The 17607-nt window shown below is 41.4% G+C and overlaps 1 protein-coding gene across 2 annotated transcripts; it reads right to left on the bottom strand.

Moving 5' to 3' along the window:
• Positions 1–7177: 7177 nt before the first annotated feature.
• On the bottom strand, positions 7178–15782 carry TAC1 (tachykinin precursor 1). Of its 2 annotated transcripts, XM_070425127.1 has the most exons (6): positions 15516–15778; positions 15003–15134; positions 13874–13970; positions 12653–12679; positions 11004–11057; positions 7178–7761 (listed from the first exon to the last, which is right to left on the bottom strand). In XM_070425127.1, exons 2-6 carry the CDS (start codon positions 15123–15125, stop codon positions 7712–7714), a joined length of 351 nt encoding a protein of 116 aa, XP_070281228.1. In that variant the 5' UTR covers positions 15126–15134; positions 15516–15778; the 3' UTR covers positions 7178–7711. The 2 variants fall into 2 exon arrangements, with proteins under 2 accessions (XP_070281228.1, XP_070281229.1); XM_070425128.1 differs by lacking the exon at positions 11004–11057 and having other exon boundaries at positions 15516–15782.
• Positions 15783–17607: the final 1825 nt, after the last annotated feature.

Raw genomic sequence — 17607 nt, 5'->3', positions numbered from 1 at the left:
AAAATTAAATTATTAAAGGAAAACTAATGTTTTATTGATGAAAAATATGCCATTATAATATAGTGGGTAGTTGAGAGTTTATTGAAATAAAATGGTGATGTAACCATCTAAACCAGTCTCCTTTTCACTTTACATCCAAATCCCATAGAGAAAATATTCTGGGGATATAATTGTGGTGCCTCTTTAAAATAGTCAATAATAGCATTGCTAAATTGATACTAATTGCACATTTAAATAGAGGAAATATCAGGACTTCCAAATATCAAAACTGCTCTTAAGGGATAAAAACGTAACTATTGTGGATGTTTAAAGAGAGTTGGTGCAGATTCTGGAGGCAGTTTTCAGAGTTCTAAGCATGTAATGAATAATGTCAACATCATGGAATGAAGTGTATAAACCTCAAGGTGACTCCTTTGGAAAGGACGGTACTCACTTGATGGATGGACAAATTTCCCCTGGTTTCTGGGATTGCATTTGCCTTTATGTTCATGGCTGATTTCTCAAATGGTTGTGACAAGACAGTAGGTTTGGGACCATGCTGAGGCATCTATTTGCTCTGCTGGAAAAGAACTGAATTAGAGTGATCAATATAAGAGTCAGAAGCATGACCTTGCTTCTTGAAACCTGCTTCTTTATCTCCCCATAACCAGATCCTTTCATCATCAAAGCCTAGATGACAGGCCTCCTCTTCTTTTATTTATTTACTCATTCATTCATTCCTTTTACCCCTCCTCCTCCCATTCAGTAACTATGAGCATTTGCTATGAGCCAGCAAAAATTCAAATAAAGAAATGCATAAAGTAAAAATAAGCGTCCTCCTCTGGACACCCAAAGCTATTCTCCAGGGATACAGTTTGATCTGAACGCATCCAACAAACACACAAAAAGAATAATCTGAGCACATGCTGAAATCTCCCTTTTTAACACCAAATCATCATATTATTGTTAAATTATATTTTAAAGAAATTAATATGCACAGTGGGATTTATTTATTTTTTAAAGGCAGAGTAAGGACTTTTGATGGACCAGAAATTATGTGGGTCCCTAAATAAGGTAGCACCCCAGAAGCCACAGCGGTCAGGCATGGACCTGGCAGGAAACTGCTGGAGGCTGCAGAAGAAGGTGGGAACCTGGGAAGGGAAATGACCTCTGCAGAACAGACAGACTTAGCAGCAACCCTGAGTGCCATGAGGTAAGGAAGCAAAACCTAAAAATTCTTAGGGAAAATAATATTTAGCCAAACGATCATTTAGCAATGAGGATGAATTTGTGAAAGAAAAACCAGCTAAAAGCTGTTAGCTTACGCCTTTACTAAGACCATCACAACATATAGCGCAAGATAGCTGTTCCACTACAGAGCAGACAGCCTATGGAATTCATATGTTAAACTGATGAAGGTCAAAGTTCCACTATTTTCTGAAAATTTTTCACTGTTCCAGTTCTCAGAATGGATGGGAAACTTAGGCTGTATTAGTCATGGGGCACATTTTGGGAACTGGAGCCATGGTTTCAGCAGCTATTAGATAATCAATTTGGATTTAGTAGGATTGGTGAGGAGGCCCAAATCTTGCCATCAGTGGAATAAATTCAGCCATTCAGCTTCTTTCACAAATTAAGGGTGTTTTCAAACATGTAAGACTTCCGAACGTTTACCATCCATCTACTTTGAAAGAATTACTAGATTATGTATTTCAGCAAGAAGAAAAATAAATCTGGGAGGAAGTAATGAACAAGAAACATGGTACGAAAGTAATAAAAGAGATCACTAAATTCAAATCAGTTGGTGTGTGTATATGTTAAATAAACAAACTGGAAATAAATTCCATAAGGTGTCAACATGGGAGTTAGTTAGAGAAGGAAGACGAGTGTAAAAGGGAAGACATGCATGCTAAATTTCTTTCCAGTTGAGAGAAAGGGTAGACTATAAATGTATTTCACTCTTTCCTCAAAGCTAGTTTACATACACGTAAGAAAACTATTTTCTAAAGTAAACCAAAGTATAGAGATAATTTCTAATCTATGCTTCATTGAGTCATTATTTGGCATAAAGAAGTATTTAGGGAAGTTAAAAAACTTCCTCTACCACTATTACATAAGATGATATTCTTTCCTAATATCCATTAATGGTCTCTTCTTAATAGGTATTAAGTCTATTCGGTAAATATATCATCCTGCATTTGCAGTCATTTTTTCAATCCCAATTCAATTATGAGAGGTTATAAAAATATATTCTATTATTCCACATAAATACTTTTGAATGTTTTGTTTTTTAAATTCCATTGCAATGGCTTCCGCAGTGTCTAAGTATTTTATGTGACTCCAACCCATAATGATGGAGGTTGGGTTGCAATTTTAGAAAGGTAAAAAAATTGTTACATTACTCAGGCACAATAGGTCAGAAAAGATTGATGTTTCTCACTCATCGATGTTTCTAACTCTCTATCCCTCTCCCTTCCTCTCTGTAAAAAAATCAATAAAATATTTTAAAAACCACACACAAAAAACCAATGGCGTACATGATGTACTGGACAGCTTCCTTTTCCACCTCCAGACGCCCCAGCAGCTCACTCCGCCTGCTCTGGTGCCTTGCCCGTGCTGCTTGCCTGTGTGGAGCTCTGAGCCCCATGTTTTCTGGTTGGGTTTTCCCAATGGGAGGCCCCGGCAGGAAACCAAACAGCAGGAGGAGAGTGCGATGGGGTATTTATTCTATGGCCTCCCAGCCTGTCCCCTCCACACATGCCTGATCACCCTGTGTGGGTCTTGCCCCTGACTGAAGACAACAGCTCCACCTGGCCCTTTGCAGAAGAGACCCTCATTTCATGTTTTTGTTGCTGTTGTTGATCCTCACCTGAGGATCTTTTTTTCCATTGATTTTTAGAGAGAGTGGAAGGGACGGGGAGAGACACACAGAGAGAAACATTGATGTGAGAGAGACACATCGATTGTTTGCCTCCCTCCCGAACCTGGCCTAACCAGGTATGCAATCGAGGTATGTGGCCTTGGCCGGAATCAAACCTGGGACCCTTCAGTCCATGGGCTGATGCTCTCTCTACCCATTGAGCCAAACTGGCTAGGGCCATTTCATCTTTTTTAAAAATTATTTTTCAATTAGAGTTGACATAAAATACTATATTAACTTCAGGTGTACAATATAGTGAGTAGACATTTCTATACCTTATGGCTCACGTGCTCATCTTGATCCTTCAGGCAGGGGTAGCAGTGGCTCCCGAGGGTGCGAGCTCAGAGAACCATTCCCATTGCCGCCTTCTCTGCCCATCCGCTCCTATGTAACTGGTCCCTTTATTAAATTATTTTCAAATGGCTCACTTGGAGTGTCATTTGTTTTTGCCTTGGACCCTGACCAAACCAAACAACAACAACAACAAAAAACCCAAAACAATAAAGTGTTCAGGTAACTTAATTATATAGATTGGTCTTTTTGCTGTTTCACAACAGAATAAAATATTGAAGAGAGAATATAGGTGAAGAAAACTTATCCAAGTTAAAGGAACCATGCCCCAGAGAGAAAGTAACAGTAAACATTTCATGAGTCCAAACGTAAGGCTGACATTTCTCTCCTGCTCTGTACTCATGCTGTTGCTGGGATTCGGGCAGAGGGAACGTGGGCCTGAGTGAGGTCTCGCTGATGCAGGTCCTTAGGCAGCACTAGGGACCCTGCTGCAGGGTTTATAGAGCCGCGGAGACCGAAGGGGCAGTGGGGCCTGTCCAGGGCACAGATGAATGGTACAAAGTGCTGCCCGATTTGTAATAAAGTGCTAGATTTATTTTGTGTGGCAATGATTTAAAAACCACCCTCACACTGCTGCTGCTTCAGTGTGCCTATAAACAAGAACATTTTAGTGGTGAAAATACAGTGCAAATTTCCTCCCTGGCATTTTGGAGCGTGGCTAACAATGGCGACAGGTTCCCTTTCCCCTTCACTGAACATTTGCTGTGAGCTTTCCAGGCGCCCACACCCTCAGCTGGGCTCCGGTGGGCAGTATTCACTTTGTATGGTAGTGTGTGATAGTCATCGATACAATACTATCATTGTCCAATTTTACTGATGAGGAAGATAAATTAGAGACTTGCCCACCATCAAGTTATTAGGTGATGAGCTGGCATTCAGACCTGAGCAGTTCGACTCTGAATCCCACACTCTTATCCATGACATTGTTCCTTCTTGTTATAATATCTATGCAGAAATATACTAGTATATGCATATAGAATGCAGAAATATTGCTTGGTGCCTAACAACACACCACATATGTTGTTTCATTTCACTAAATACACCGTGTCATTTTAAATGACGGCATAATATTCAGTTGTATCACTATGCCAGTTTGCTTAATCAATCTCCTTGTTAGATATTAATTTGCCTTGCTATAATACCCTTAATATTTTTTTCTAATCTTGACTCCTCTCATAGTATAAGGTCTGGCCCAAATATTTCCTTGAACTTCATATCCTCACCTATAAAATTATGATGATACCAATAGTAATACTTCCCTTATTGAGTGATTAAATATGTACAATTATGTGGCACTTAATAATGGGGCTGTGTTCTGAGAAATGCATTATTAGATTTCATTGTTGTTCAAATGCCATAGAGTGCCACTTACACAGCCTAGATGGTATAGCCCAATAGGCTCTATGGTAGAGCTGTTCTGGAGGTACAAGCCTGTACAGCATGTTACTGTGCAAAGCACCATGGGCTTAAATCAAGCATAAGAGAAAATGATGTAATCAACAGACCCAGCATACACAAGATTATGAGGCTACTGCTGGTGTAACACGGCGTGTGGTTTTACAGCAATTTTATAAGTAGAAAGAGTACACTCTAAAGCAGTGGTTCTCAACCTTCCTAATGCCATGACCCTTTAATACAGTTCCTCATGTTGTGGTGACCCCCAACCATAAAATTATTTTTGTTGCTACTTCATAACTGTAATTTTGCTACTGTTATGAATCGTAATGTAAATATCTGATATGCAGGATGTATTTTCATTGTTACAAATTGAACATAATTAAAGCATAGTGATTAATCACAAAAACAATATGTAATTATATATGTGTTTTCTAATGGTCTTAGGCGACCCCTGTGAAAGGGTCGTTCGACCCCCAAAGGGGTCGTGACCCACAGATTGAGAACTGCTGCTCTAAAGTAAGGATAGAAGGCATAGTATAGTAAGTACATAAACCAATAACATAGTTGTTTCTAGTCATTACCAAGATCAGGTACTGTATGTAATTGTATGTGCTGTACTTTTATACGACTGGCAGAGCAGGCTTGTTTACACCAGAATCACCCGAGCAGGTGAGTAAGGCAATGCAGTATGTTATGACAGCTACGACGTCACTAGGTGATAGGAATGTTTTAGCTCCATCATGATTTTATGGGACCACATGGTTTATGCAGTCCACTATTGACCAACACATCATTATATGCATAATGAAAGCTATTATGATGATGATTATATATTACAATTATTGTTATTGTTAAATAGAACATTTAACAATATTGTTAGGGAATGGGGCTCTAGATGACTTTCTCCATTTTTTTTTATACTGTACTTTGTAATATTTAAATGTATCCTATATAATAAAAGCCTAATATGCTAAGTGTCTGGTCGACCAGTTGGCTGTTCAAACAATCAAAGCGTAATATGCTAATGATATGCTAAGGCTGCTCAACCGCTCACTATGACATGCTCTGATCACCAGGGGGCAGATGCTTCGACCAGTAGGTTAGCTTGCTGCTGGGGTCCAGCCAATCAGGACTGAGTGAGATGGGATGGACATGCCCTGGAGCCCTCCTGCAGTCCCTTCCCGGCTGGCCAACCTCCCGCGTCCCTCCCCGGCCCCGATCATGCACCTGTAGGGTTCTTCGGCCTGGCCTGCACCCTCTCACAATCTGGGACCCCTTCCTTGGGGGATGTCGGAGAACCGGTTTCAGCCCAATTTCACAGGCCAGGCCGAGGAACCCCACTGGTGCACAAATTCGTGCACCAGGCCTCTAGTTGTATAATAAGGAAAATGAACTTGTTGGAGTTTTTAAAATTTAAACAAGTTGTTCATTTAAGGACAGAAAGGTTAAAATATGTTTTAGCTTCCCAGTCCCACAGGTGGCTTTAACATTGATCCAAGCTAACCTCTTGGAGTTTGATTTCACTGAACCATGCTTGTACTGAGTTGTTTTTACCACATGTCAATATTTTACATTCTCTGTGCAATTAGAAAATAGTTCCAAAGACACTTATCAGTACTTCCCCTTAAATAAATACATGAGAGCTCACCTCTGTATATGTTCCTGATGCCCATGTTTTTGCCGGAGAGTGCTGTGGGTGTTAGCAGTTCCCAGGCTCTCCTTAGACATGCTGGGAAGGGGCTTTTGCCTTTGTTATGGGGTGATATCATGTTGTCAGCCCCTCCCCGCATCGTTCTATCATCTTCTGATGACCTTTGTGAGAGTTTCATTGGATGTTTTCATTCTAGTGAGATTCACACACTGGGGAACTCATACCTGGGGCCCAAGCAGGGCTGTAATGGTAGTGTGCACTGCTGCGTCACCCAACAAGGAAATAACCGGGGAAATGCATCTTCCAAGTAGATCAGTAGCCTCTTTGTAAAAGGGAATCATAGGCATGTATAAACAGGACTTAGCCTTTACTCTTTGGATTCCAAAATGGAATTGTTTTCTCTATGAATGATATGCCAAGTGACTGAGCCATAAAGAAACACACACACACACACACACACACACACACGTATGTGTATGTATGAGGGGGGGGGGGGGACTGAGATTACATTTTAGTAATTTTCTTTAAGAAAAAAAAATTTGCTCTAGCCGGTTTGGCTCAGTGAATAGAGTGTAGGCCTGTGGACTGAATGGTCATGAGTCTGATCTCCAGCCCTGGTCAGGGCACATGCCGGAGGCAACCAGTCGATGTGTCTCTCTCACATCAATGTTTCTCTCTTTCTGTCTCTCCCTCTCCCTCCCTCTCTCTCTGTAAATCAATGGAAAAATATTTTCTGGTTAACCAAAAAATAAAAAAATTAAGTAACCTGATGTTTCATTATTTGTCAGCTAAGCAGCTTTGCACACATTTCATCTACTAAAAGAATGGTTGCTTGATTTGACCTAAATGTTAATGAAAGAATAGCCAATTCTCAAGATATTTTTTCTTTTATTTAAAATGTCAACTATCACAACACATTACACAATGAAATGATGACCTTAGAATCACATTAAAATGTTTTACAACATTTCTATATAGTCACAAAGCATAAAACATGCTTCAGGAATACAAATATAGTTTGTACATTTTCACCATAAAAACAGAGAAGCACAGGCCTATCTATGAACTTCCTTTCTTTCAGCAGGAGCTGATGTGATTACTTTCAAGAAACAAAAACGATTTCTTTCTTCGGAGACTATATTGTTGACAGGTCTTTACAATTTCATTGAACACTGTGCTTGTTGAGAAATTACTACTGTTTCTATTTCTGAGGGAATCATCATATTAGAATTATAACACACTTTTACAACACATTTTGGCACAATATGAAAAATAAACACTTTGTTGAGTTTTTAACTCAAAACAATTATTATTATTATTAAATAAATAATTATTCCGCATAGTGCATTTCTCATTTTTTACCTTTTATTGACCATTGACACAAATGAAGCTCAGTAAACACATTAGGTGGTTTATTTACGTCTTCTTTCATAATTCTGCATTGCATCCCTTTCGTAAGCCACTGAGAACAAAGAGAAGAGAAAGGGTTCTTTAAGAGGATTCACTGAGGGAATTAAAGTTCAAGGCACACATAATGACTTCTTCAAAACTCATAATGACTATTTCCCTCCATTGAAATATTTCCAAGAGGTTTATTTGCACATCTGCCAATCTTGCCTCAGTTTCTATCCTGTCTGGAAGTGATCTAACCACAGAATTAATGGTAACTTTGGTTGTCTGTCATATACTTGGTTCCCCAAAAGCATACTTCCACAATATATTGCAGTGTTGATTCTCAGCAGCATTCTCAAACAGTGGCAGACACCCCGGGTGATTTATAGAAAGGACAGTGCCTAAATTAACCAGGAATAGTCATAGGATGAAAGCAAAATGTGAAACTTATTCTAGGATAGAATCAACAAACTATAGGCCCTGGGCCAAATCCAGCTCACCACCTTTTCTTGTAAATAGCATTTTACTAGAACATGGCGCCAGCCATTCATTTATATATTGTCTATGGCCACTTTAGCATCACAATGGCAGATCTGAGTAGTTGTTACAGAGATTGCATGGCTCACAAAGTCTAAACTATTTACTGTGTGGCTCTTTACAGAAAAAGTTTGCTGATTCTCGATACAGGGATAACTTATGTTGTGAGGGTCTCTTCCTGTCTTGTGGGTGCCTCCCAATGTCCTTGAGACTAAAAACAGCCTCATAGTCTGTAGGTAGGGCTTATGTGCCATCTAAATACAACACAGTTTAACTTACCTCCTAGCACACTTATGTGCTGTGAAAGGTTAATCACTGCTTTTCAAAGGATTTACCCTATACCTAGCAAGTAATTTAAGTACATTGACTATCTGGACTTAAAAAGGCCAAAATTAAATATAACACAACATAAAACATAACATAACATAACATATAAATGATGTAATATGATATATTGTATACTAGTACAATTTCAAAGGGGTCTGTAACCAGAAAAGGGTAAAGATCAGACTGATATGATCAAAATACTTAAGTATACTTTTCATCATTTTAACGAACACTCTATACCCTTAGATTTACATCATAGAGAACTACTATGCTTTTAAAAATCCAGTATGCCCTGTTTCAAATATTACGTTTAAGTAGAAATAGCAGAAATCACTGGGAAAGATATGTAGAACCCCTGAGTGTTACTGCAAACACTTTTCCCAGTGTGAAGGATCTGTGGAGAGAGAAGGGAAGTCCAGTTTCCAGTCATCACTTCCCCTTCAACACGGGGCAAAAGAGCTTTCACAGCCCACTGTCCTGTAAGTGAGGTTAACGACACACGGATTGTTTTAAGTCGGTCATGTATGCATTTCTGGGGTAGAATAGGCTGAGCCCCAAACTGGGCAGTTCTGCAGGAAGGAAACAGTTCATGTCTCACCCTGGTGCTCATATGAGGAGGAGGATACCTGACACAGGCTCACTTCCTGGCCAGCTTCAGGTGACATGACCCTGTTCCTCAGAGAAGTGAGGGGAATGCTAACATGAACTAACCAAAGACAGGTCAGTGGGTTAGCGGGAACATAACATTCCCCTAACTTCAGGCAGAGTTTCTTCCCAGGTCCTTGCACCCTCTGAAGCCCTAGGCAAACTTGTGTGTGTCTGAGATGAGGAGGGTTTCTCTGGGAAGGGGGTTTCTAGATTTTTCTAGCTTGTCAAAGGGGTTTGTGACCACAAAAGGCTGTAGAAGCCTATAATAACTTTACCTCAACTGAGTATATGAAAAGATCTCTGATTGAGTGTAGATTACTTTTTTGTCCATTTTTTCCTTTTATATTTTTTAACTAAAGTGGAGAAACAAAGATTTATTCATAAATTAACTCTGATTCATTACAGTGATTCTATTTATTATTTATAATACATTATTACTTTTGTTGCATTTAATCTGTTCTAAATTGTATAGTACCTATATTATTTGTGCAGTTAAGCATGTTCTAAAACTTGTATCAATCCTGGAAATGGAGAGTTGAAGTCTAATATGATTATCACGAAAACCACAGCTATATAAGGACTACTGATACACATTCTAGTGGCTTAAATTTACATTCCATTTCCAAAAGCCAGGAGATAGTGTATATTAATAAAACGGTTTTAATTTTTTTATTAGGTGGATTGGTAGTATCTTTAAAATGTAACCTTGAGCCAACCCCACATTATTGATGAAGAAATACAAACATAGTCGTCTAACTTTGGAAGGTAGAGAACCAATATAAATACTAGCAGACACCATTTTTGCATGACTTTCCAGAAAAATAAGAATTAAACCAGCACACCTTAGTTACAGATTTTCTAGAAATTTGAAATATTCTAGATGGATAAGACAGCTGCTGATTACTTTCTAATTCATTATACAATTAGTATTTTAATTCCACTTTTATTCCATGTACAATGAAGAGAATTTGAATAGTTTTCCCAAGGAACCTAAACTAGGGACATGTGCCTAACAACAAATCAGTGTTATGAAAATGCCATAGGGGTTATTTGACCTTGGAAATACGGTAATGAGTGAGTTTTCAGATATAAGCATGTGGCATTTACATAGAAAATAAAAACAAAAGAGAAGAAAGGAAGCATACAGTCTTTACAGCAAGTGAAAGAGTTGTCCAGAATTAAAATGGGTTTTGAGGAGAATTGTGGCCTCCCTTCTTTCTGAGGGCTTTGTAGGCAGGACTGATCGTGTGTATCTCTAGGATGATTTGGTTATGTTCCTTTGTGAAGGCACAGGAATGGACTATAAAGCTCTCAAACATCTACTGGGATGTTTTAGAGTTTGAGTTTCTATAACTTCATGAAGAGCAAGTGATTTGTATAAATAAATTTATTTTGTTTCTTTGTTGTTGTCTTATAAGACTTGTTAATTACCTTGGTAACAAGAGAAAATTGGTCTTATTTCCTGCAATCCCCACACCCTTAGTTCAGTAGGGTTAAATGTGGTTTATATGACAGATATAAGGGATAGAGCATTAGACTAGCCCAAAGATTCAGGCTAGGTAATAATTAAATGGGGCAGACACTGGTAAGGCTGATGGTTTGAGAGAGATTGATATTGTGGTGATATTAGCTTAGTCAGCTATAAATCCATTCTCAGACTTATTTATGAAAATTAGAATTTTTTCACCATAAATACTTATTTTAAGTTCATTATTCCTTTTTAATAATTTGAAAACTATGCCTTAGAAAGAAAATAAGATTTAAAATACTGTCTATTTTCAGTCATGATTTTATACATACCAGAATTTAAAGCTCTTTTGCCCATTAGTCCAATAAAGGCATCTGTTCTATGTCCTGGAAAAATACATTTAGGGGTATTTTAACATGTATATCTTTGAGTAAATAAACTGTTATAACTAGTATCAAAAAAAGCAAGCTTCTAAATATATTCTCATATAATAAATATAAGTCTATTTCAAGTTTTGGTGAGTCAGAAAAAAAATAGGATCCTTAGTAAGTCTTATAAATGACACTAAAACACTAAATGAAAGCACTTTTCTCAATTCTATATCTAAATATTAGCAAGTACTCTTTATTCATATTATATTTTAGCTGTTTACATATACAGACTTTTAAATACTGTTGCTATTGAAGCTAGCTTTGATTTTTAGGAAGTTGATTTCACATCTGTGTGACAGGGAAATATCCAAGCCTATTTCCTCTTGTTACTGAATATGTTGTATTTCTCAGGAACTGAACCTTAGCTAAGTCAGATCCCTACACCTGATAATTACAAACTTCTCAAAGGTTACTCTTTCTATTTTATTAGATTTTAAATAATACTCCTTTTGAAAAGTATGTCAGTTTTGACATTAATAGAGTGTATTTATTTTCATTATACAGAATTCTGCTGTATATAATTCCCTTGAAAGTCAACTCCTTAGAAAGTAAATATGAATGATTTATTTAGTGTCAAGATGGAGCCTCTGGAAAAGATGACGTTCACTAGAGTGAGAGAATGTCCCTTGGTTTACCAGTTGAGAATAGGGCTGCTCTCTTAATGTGGCCTACTCTGCCACCCAGGGAACCGAAATCCAAGCTAGCAACTAAGCGCACAGTACAGTTAAGATGGACCCCTGGGACTGCCTGTCAACTCTGGTTCCATTAACTGGGCAACTGGGACCTAATGACCATCGAGTGTCACAATTTTTACCATTGTCACTGCCCTAAGAAATGTCCACTGCGCTTTGATAGATTGAGGTTTCCCATTCAGTTATGAAATAAAAAACCGGCATTTCTATCTTTACCTTTAGTAAGGATTATCTACTCATCATGGTAGATATCTTTACCTTCTATCTTTACCTTTAGTAAGGATTATCATGGTAATTCAGCAGCCAAGGGGTCTACTCAGACATTCACTGGAGCCCCTTGGCTGCTGAATTACCATGATCAGTGACATCATTATGGCATCCAGCACACTCAACTGAGTTAGAAGATATCTATAAATATTTGGTTTTGGTTTTGTTTTGCAGTGGAAGTGGTGCTTGTGGGGTGTCAAGGGATAGTGTGTGGTGGATTTTTACCCCAGGATTGAAATTCTTAGCTAAACTAACAATTGTAGGAGTTAAAGGGGCTTTGGGGGGCAGCTTAAAACAACAACAAATATTTATTATCTCACACTGTCTGTGGGTCAGAAATTCAGCAGTTTAGCTGGGAGTTAAAGGATTTTTAACCTAATGTATCTTTTTGGAAAGTATGATATGTCTAAACCATAGAGCTTTAAACAGTCATGTTCTGGATGAAATATAATGTGTCTTTTCCATTCATATATTGTCTTAATTAAACCCATTAATCCCAAACTTACAACAGGAAATAAGATAAGGTATTATATAAAGTGGAATTCAATCAACATTTGTATTTGATAAATGTCAAAATAATTTTGAACTTACTTTTTTTATTAGAGAAATGGGCATGTCCTGTAAGAAAGACAACAATAGGAATTGCCTTACCTTCTAAGGAAAAATATAAATTGATGTTTAAAATATGTAACATTTCCCATTCATATACTACCTGAGGAATATAGCAGAAGCACAAATTATTGATAATATAAACAAAATGTTAATAAATAAAAAACAATTTTTAAGTGCTTTTTATGGGTCACAGATTCCAAATCCAGGACTGAGACTCCCGAGGCCTGGTAGTAACTGTTAGGCAATGCCACATATGTTTCCCTATAAGAAGCACATATTCAACAACATAAACTAATGAAGAAAAATAGATCCAGAGACACAGAAGCATCAAACATACCTTCACACCTCAGAGGGAAGGCAGGGGAGGGAGGGGGTAAGAGATCAACCAAAGGACTTGTATGCATGCATATAAGCATAACCAATAGACACAGACAGTAGGGGGGTGAGGGCATGTGCTGGGGAGGTGGGAGTGGCGGGGGAGAGGTCAATGGGAGAAAAAAGGAGACGTGTAATACTTTCAACAATAAAGTTTTTTTTAAAAAGCACATATTCAAGGAGGGCTACCCATTGATGCTCAGAAGAGGAAGAGAGATGCAAATACATCTCTTCATTAAACAGGCATAATCAAGAATCTGTGTTTCAGCCCATAAAAGACTTTTTTTCACTTTCCTAAATGTGCATTCACAATAGTAAAATAAAGATGTCTAGAAACCTTTACCATAAAGAGCCTTTAACAGGGCCACTTGCTTTGCAATTGAGGAATCTAATTAGAAACAACTAACTTTTTACAGGGTCCACTGATGATACGATGAATTCAAGGAAACTGAATATTTCTATCAGGAGACAGGGAGCAGTTTATACTCAGCTTCCATATGCACTTAGCATTCTCAGTACTACCCCTTGGAGGCCCTGTGCCCTCTCCTGCTTTGCCCGTTAGGATCTTTAGTCCAGGGAGCTAAGGTTGGGTCCTGTCCTTGGTGTTTTGGGTCTAACCCTGGGGCATGCCAGACCTGGATGCCCCCCTCCCTCTGCGGGCACGTGCCCTGCGTGTGTGAGTGGGGGAGGGAGATTTACCCCTCCTTCTAGGCTGGAAATCTCTACTCAAAGAGCAAAAGAGAAACTGGGCGCTCTGAGAATGAGCGAGCAGACCGGGTGGGGGGCCCTCCGCAGAGACAGAGAGAGGGTGGCTGCCCATCTCACCAGCATCCCGTTTGCCCATCAATCCGAAGAACTGCTGAGGCTTGGGTCTCCGGGCGATTCTCTGTAGAAGATGCTCAAAGGGCTCAGGCAGCTCCTCCTGGGGGACAGACGTGCGGACAAACCCGGTGTAGCAGTCAGCGCGAGGCTCCCCCAAACCCGAGTCATTCCCGTGGCGCGCTCCAGCCTTGGGCGAACCTTGGCAGCGGGACCCTGCCGATCAGGGCTGGAAAGCCAGCTCCGCAGGGAGAGGAGAGCAGGCCGGGCTTCCCCGGTGCCCGGGCTGTGGGGTCCGGGGCAGGTCGCTCCCTACCTCCACCCCACTCCGCGGCACTCGTGTCCAGCGCCGCCTCCTCCCCCGAGTCCCTGCGCGTTACCAGGAGGGGAAGTCTCCGAGCCCCGCGCACTTTCCGCTCTTTGCTCGCAGCCTGGGGACCCTCACTCATCTGCCTCTTAGCCACCTGACTCAGTCTCGTCTCGGGCGGATTTGGAGACGCCTCATCACCCGAAAGGCACACAGGTGTTGCCAGGGCGGGGCAGGCTGACCGAGCTTTGCGAGCCACCTGCCTGGCGCGACTTTCACTCTTCCCGGGAGGCGCGCTCCCTTGCGCCAACAGCCTGCGAGCCAGGGACGGGCAAACCTGCGGCTACCTTCTCAGGTCCACAAAGTACATGTCACGGCAGGAAGTTAGCTTTCCATCCACCTCTGTCCCCAGCAGCTCGCCCCTTGCCCCGGCTTCTGCCAGGGTCCGGCGTGCCCTCCTCTGGCCCTGCCCAGCGTTTCCAAACGCCAGGTCCTCTAGGCTGGACGAGAGTCCCCGAAATCCCCATTACCCGGGGGTGAAACCTTGTGGGGTGCCCAGCCTGGTGAGGACCCCGGGCTCATCACCGAGGGCATTATTGCTCCAGCGAGTTCCTGAGACCGGCGTGCTGGCCTCGGGAGGAAAGTTGGCGGTGGGCACACCTCGCCCGGGACCTGAGGGTGGCATCCTATGCATCCTCGCGCAGCCACTGGTCTCACTGGTCGCGGTCGCCGCGCCCGCCAGGCCAACCGGGGCGCTCTCTCGAGGGACAGTGACAGCTCCCCGAGCTCGGGAGGAACCACGAGGACCAGCTGGGGTCCGGGACTCACCTTGATGTGGTCGCTGTCGGACCAGTCGGACCAATAATTCAGACCATCGTCGGCTCCGATTTCTTCTGCCAACAGTTGCGTGGAGATGAGAAAAAAGACGGCCAAGGCCAGGAGGATTTTCATGCTGGATTTCTGGGAAGGGCAGGGAGAAGAGATCGTGGAGGGGAAAATGACAGACATTGGGGGCGGCTACCTAAGAAGGGGCAGCAACACTGTCTGCCCCACAACGGAACCAAGATAAAAAGCCTGTACCATTTAGGAAAGAGAATCAGTCCCCAAGCTTCTCCAGTCTCCTTCTCCCCGACCCCAACCCCACCAGCCCCCAATCCACACTGCCAGGCCAGGAGGCTCCGCAGGTGGGAGACATGAAGGACATTGGCAATCGGGTTACACGTCTCCCCGCCGTCCTCCGCTGTCCCCCCACTGCCCCTCGCCCCAGCCGGCCCATCCAGCGGGCCCACTTCGGCGCTTTGCGCACCGCGGCGAGCCCCCTGGCGGGGCGCAGGCACTTACCGCGGCGGGCAGACCCGCAGACCCGCAGGGACCCTCTGGCCGGTCTGAGCGCACGCCCGGCGCTCCGCACTCTCGGTGCCGCGACGGTGGAGGAGGAGGAGGTCGGGTGCGCTTTCCGCCCGCCTGGAGCCTCGCAGTATTTATCCGCGGCTCGACGCGCCTCGAGACCCACGTGACACGCTCCCCACGCGACTTTCTGCTCAATATTTAATTAGCCGCCTCCTCTCCTTGCGCTTGCGTCTGATGGAGAGTTTCCGAGACGGTAACCCGTCGGTGCCCATAATATCTGGACCCAATTGGGTTCGCAATGACGCAATTTTAGGAAAATCGAGATCTCGCCATCCAATCCCCAGCTGCCAGTCTTCTTCCCTCTGCAGATCTGACGCCCCCTCCTCGCCCCTTCTTCCGCACAGGGTTTCATGACACCTGAAATTACTCATCAAAATTGAGCACCGTGACTCATTTCTCGGACTTCCGCGGCAACTTTTCCATCTCTTGAGATGTCAGGATAAGGTGTACTTTTAAGGATGGCCAAGTAACTTCCGGCACTAAGATATTGTCGTCGGAAATCGTGCTAAGAAAGGAGCACTTCAGATTGGGAGGGGGAGGTCCTTGTTTTCTATATCCACCTGCATGCAGAGTGTCTTAAGTGTTTCTCAGCTACATCTTTCTCGCTACTCCCACATCAGCTAGCATACCTGCAGTTCTTCAGCATCACAAAAGGATTTCTAGTGCCATAGTGTTCAGACAGTGGAAACAGATTTATCTTCCATTTTGGAGAAAGGAGAATGTACGCGTGCCATTGCACGTAGAACTTTTATGTTGGTGCCATTTTAGGATCTCTTTTGTTCCAAGGTAGCCAAGACCTCTTTCTTGACACATCCAGGAGCAGCGGCTGGAAGAGGATATGTTTGCGCTTCTCTCCTACCCTTTCTTGCTAAGACTAAGAAACCAGCAAGATGGTACAAGGTTTTTCCTGGGTCCCACTAAAGGGCTCTACAGATCACTCACTTAAGGACTCCATAGATCATTCATAGACTTCTTTGTCTATGAAAACACAGGACATGAAGATGCTAATCAGGTGGTCATTAACAATATGAAACTATTAGCCTAGTAACATCTGTACAGAAATCACAGCTTTCCTTGCAGACACATGTCATTCATCTCTAAATGAATTAAGTGACCTCTGTTTCTTGGGTGGAGTTCTTTTCTCCTCTTTACTTAGTATTATATTTTTCAATTAATTCTGATGTTTTTAGTATAATGCATGAAAGAAAAAAATTTCGCAACTTATATAAACCAGTAGTTTTTTTTCCCTCTAATACTGTTGTTCTTTCTTAAATAACTCTGCATTTGGAAATTCCCATGTATCTATTTCTTTTTTGAGGCCTAGCTTCACAACCAGAGGCATTCTAATTTTTGTTTTTGTAACTTTTTATATGGAAAACTAGTGCCCCAGAGCATGGATTCGTGCACATTGAAAGGAAATTTATTAGAAGAAATATTTTAATATTGCTACTTGCCCTTTCTCTATAATAGAAGTGCCAACCAAATTCACGATCAACAATGACAGATCGAAACACACGCAAGTCATTGGTGCCCAGCTAGAGCTTTATGTGTATCTCGCATGCGCGAGTCAACATTTATTTTTAAATCGCCAGTGTGTGTCATATGTTCCAGCCAGTTGGTTGGTTGGATGGTCGGATGGACGTACGGTCAGTCACTTAGCTTTTTATATATATAGATTATAGACATACAAAAGCAGAGAGAATCATTCACTTGAAACAGTTTGTGAATTTCACTTGCAAACGCTTCATATTTCCCCTCCACTCAGGTTATTTTGAAGAAAATCCCACACATCATTTCATGCTATAAATATTTCAGCATGTCTATATACATGATAACCATGTCATTATTCCACCTAAAGCAACATAAAATAATTCCTTACATTAAATATCCAATGTTCAAATATTCCTTGTTTCATAAACCCCTACCCCACACAGTTTACTAGAAGAAATCTGAATTGTAACGAAGTCCATACCCTGCACTTGGTTCATATATCTCTAAAATCTCCCCTAATCTATATTTTTTC

This window comes from Myotis yumanensis, unplaced genomic scaffold (assembly GCF_028538775.1).
Source record: "Myotis yumanensis isolate MYYU_CA2020_CCGP unplaced genomic scaffold, mMyoYum1.0.hap1 SCAF_9, whole genome shotgun sequence".
NCBI lineage: Eukaryota > Metazoa > Chordata > Mammalia > Chiroptera > Vespertilionidae > Myotis > Myotis yumanensis.
This window is presented reverse-complemented; position numbering and strand designations above follow the sequence as displayed.

Coding starts and splice junctions, on each gene's coding strand:
- TAC1 (XM_070425127.1), bottom strand. CDS start 15,125: ATGAAAATCCTCCTGGCCTTGGCCGTCTTTTTTCTCATCTCCACGCAA. Junction 12,680..13,873: donor GATGGGCAAACGGGATGCTG/GTGAGATGGGCA, acceptor TCTTTCTTACAG/GACATGCCCATTTCTCTAAT. Junction 11,058..12,652: donor CCATTTCTCTAATAAAAAAA/GTAAGTTCAAAA, acceptor GTATTTTTCCAG/GACATAGAACAGATGCCTTT.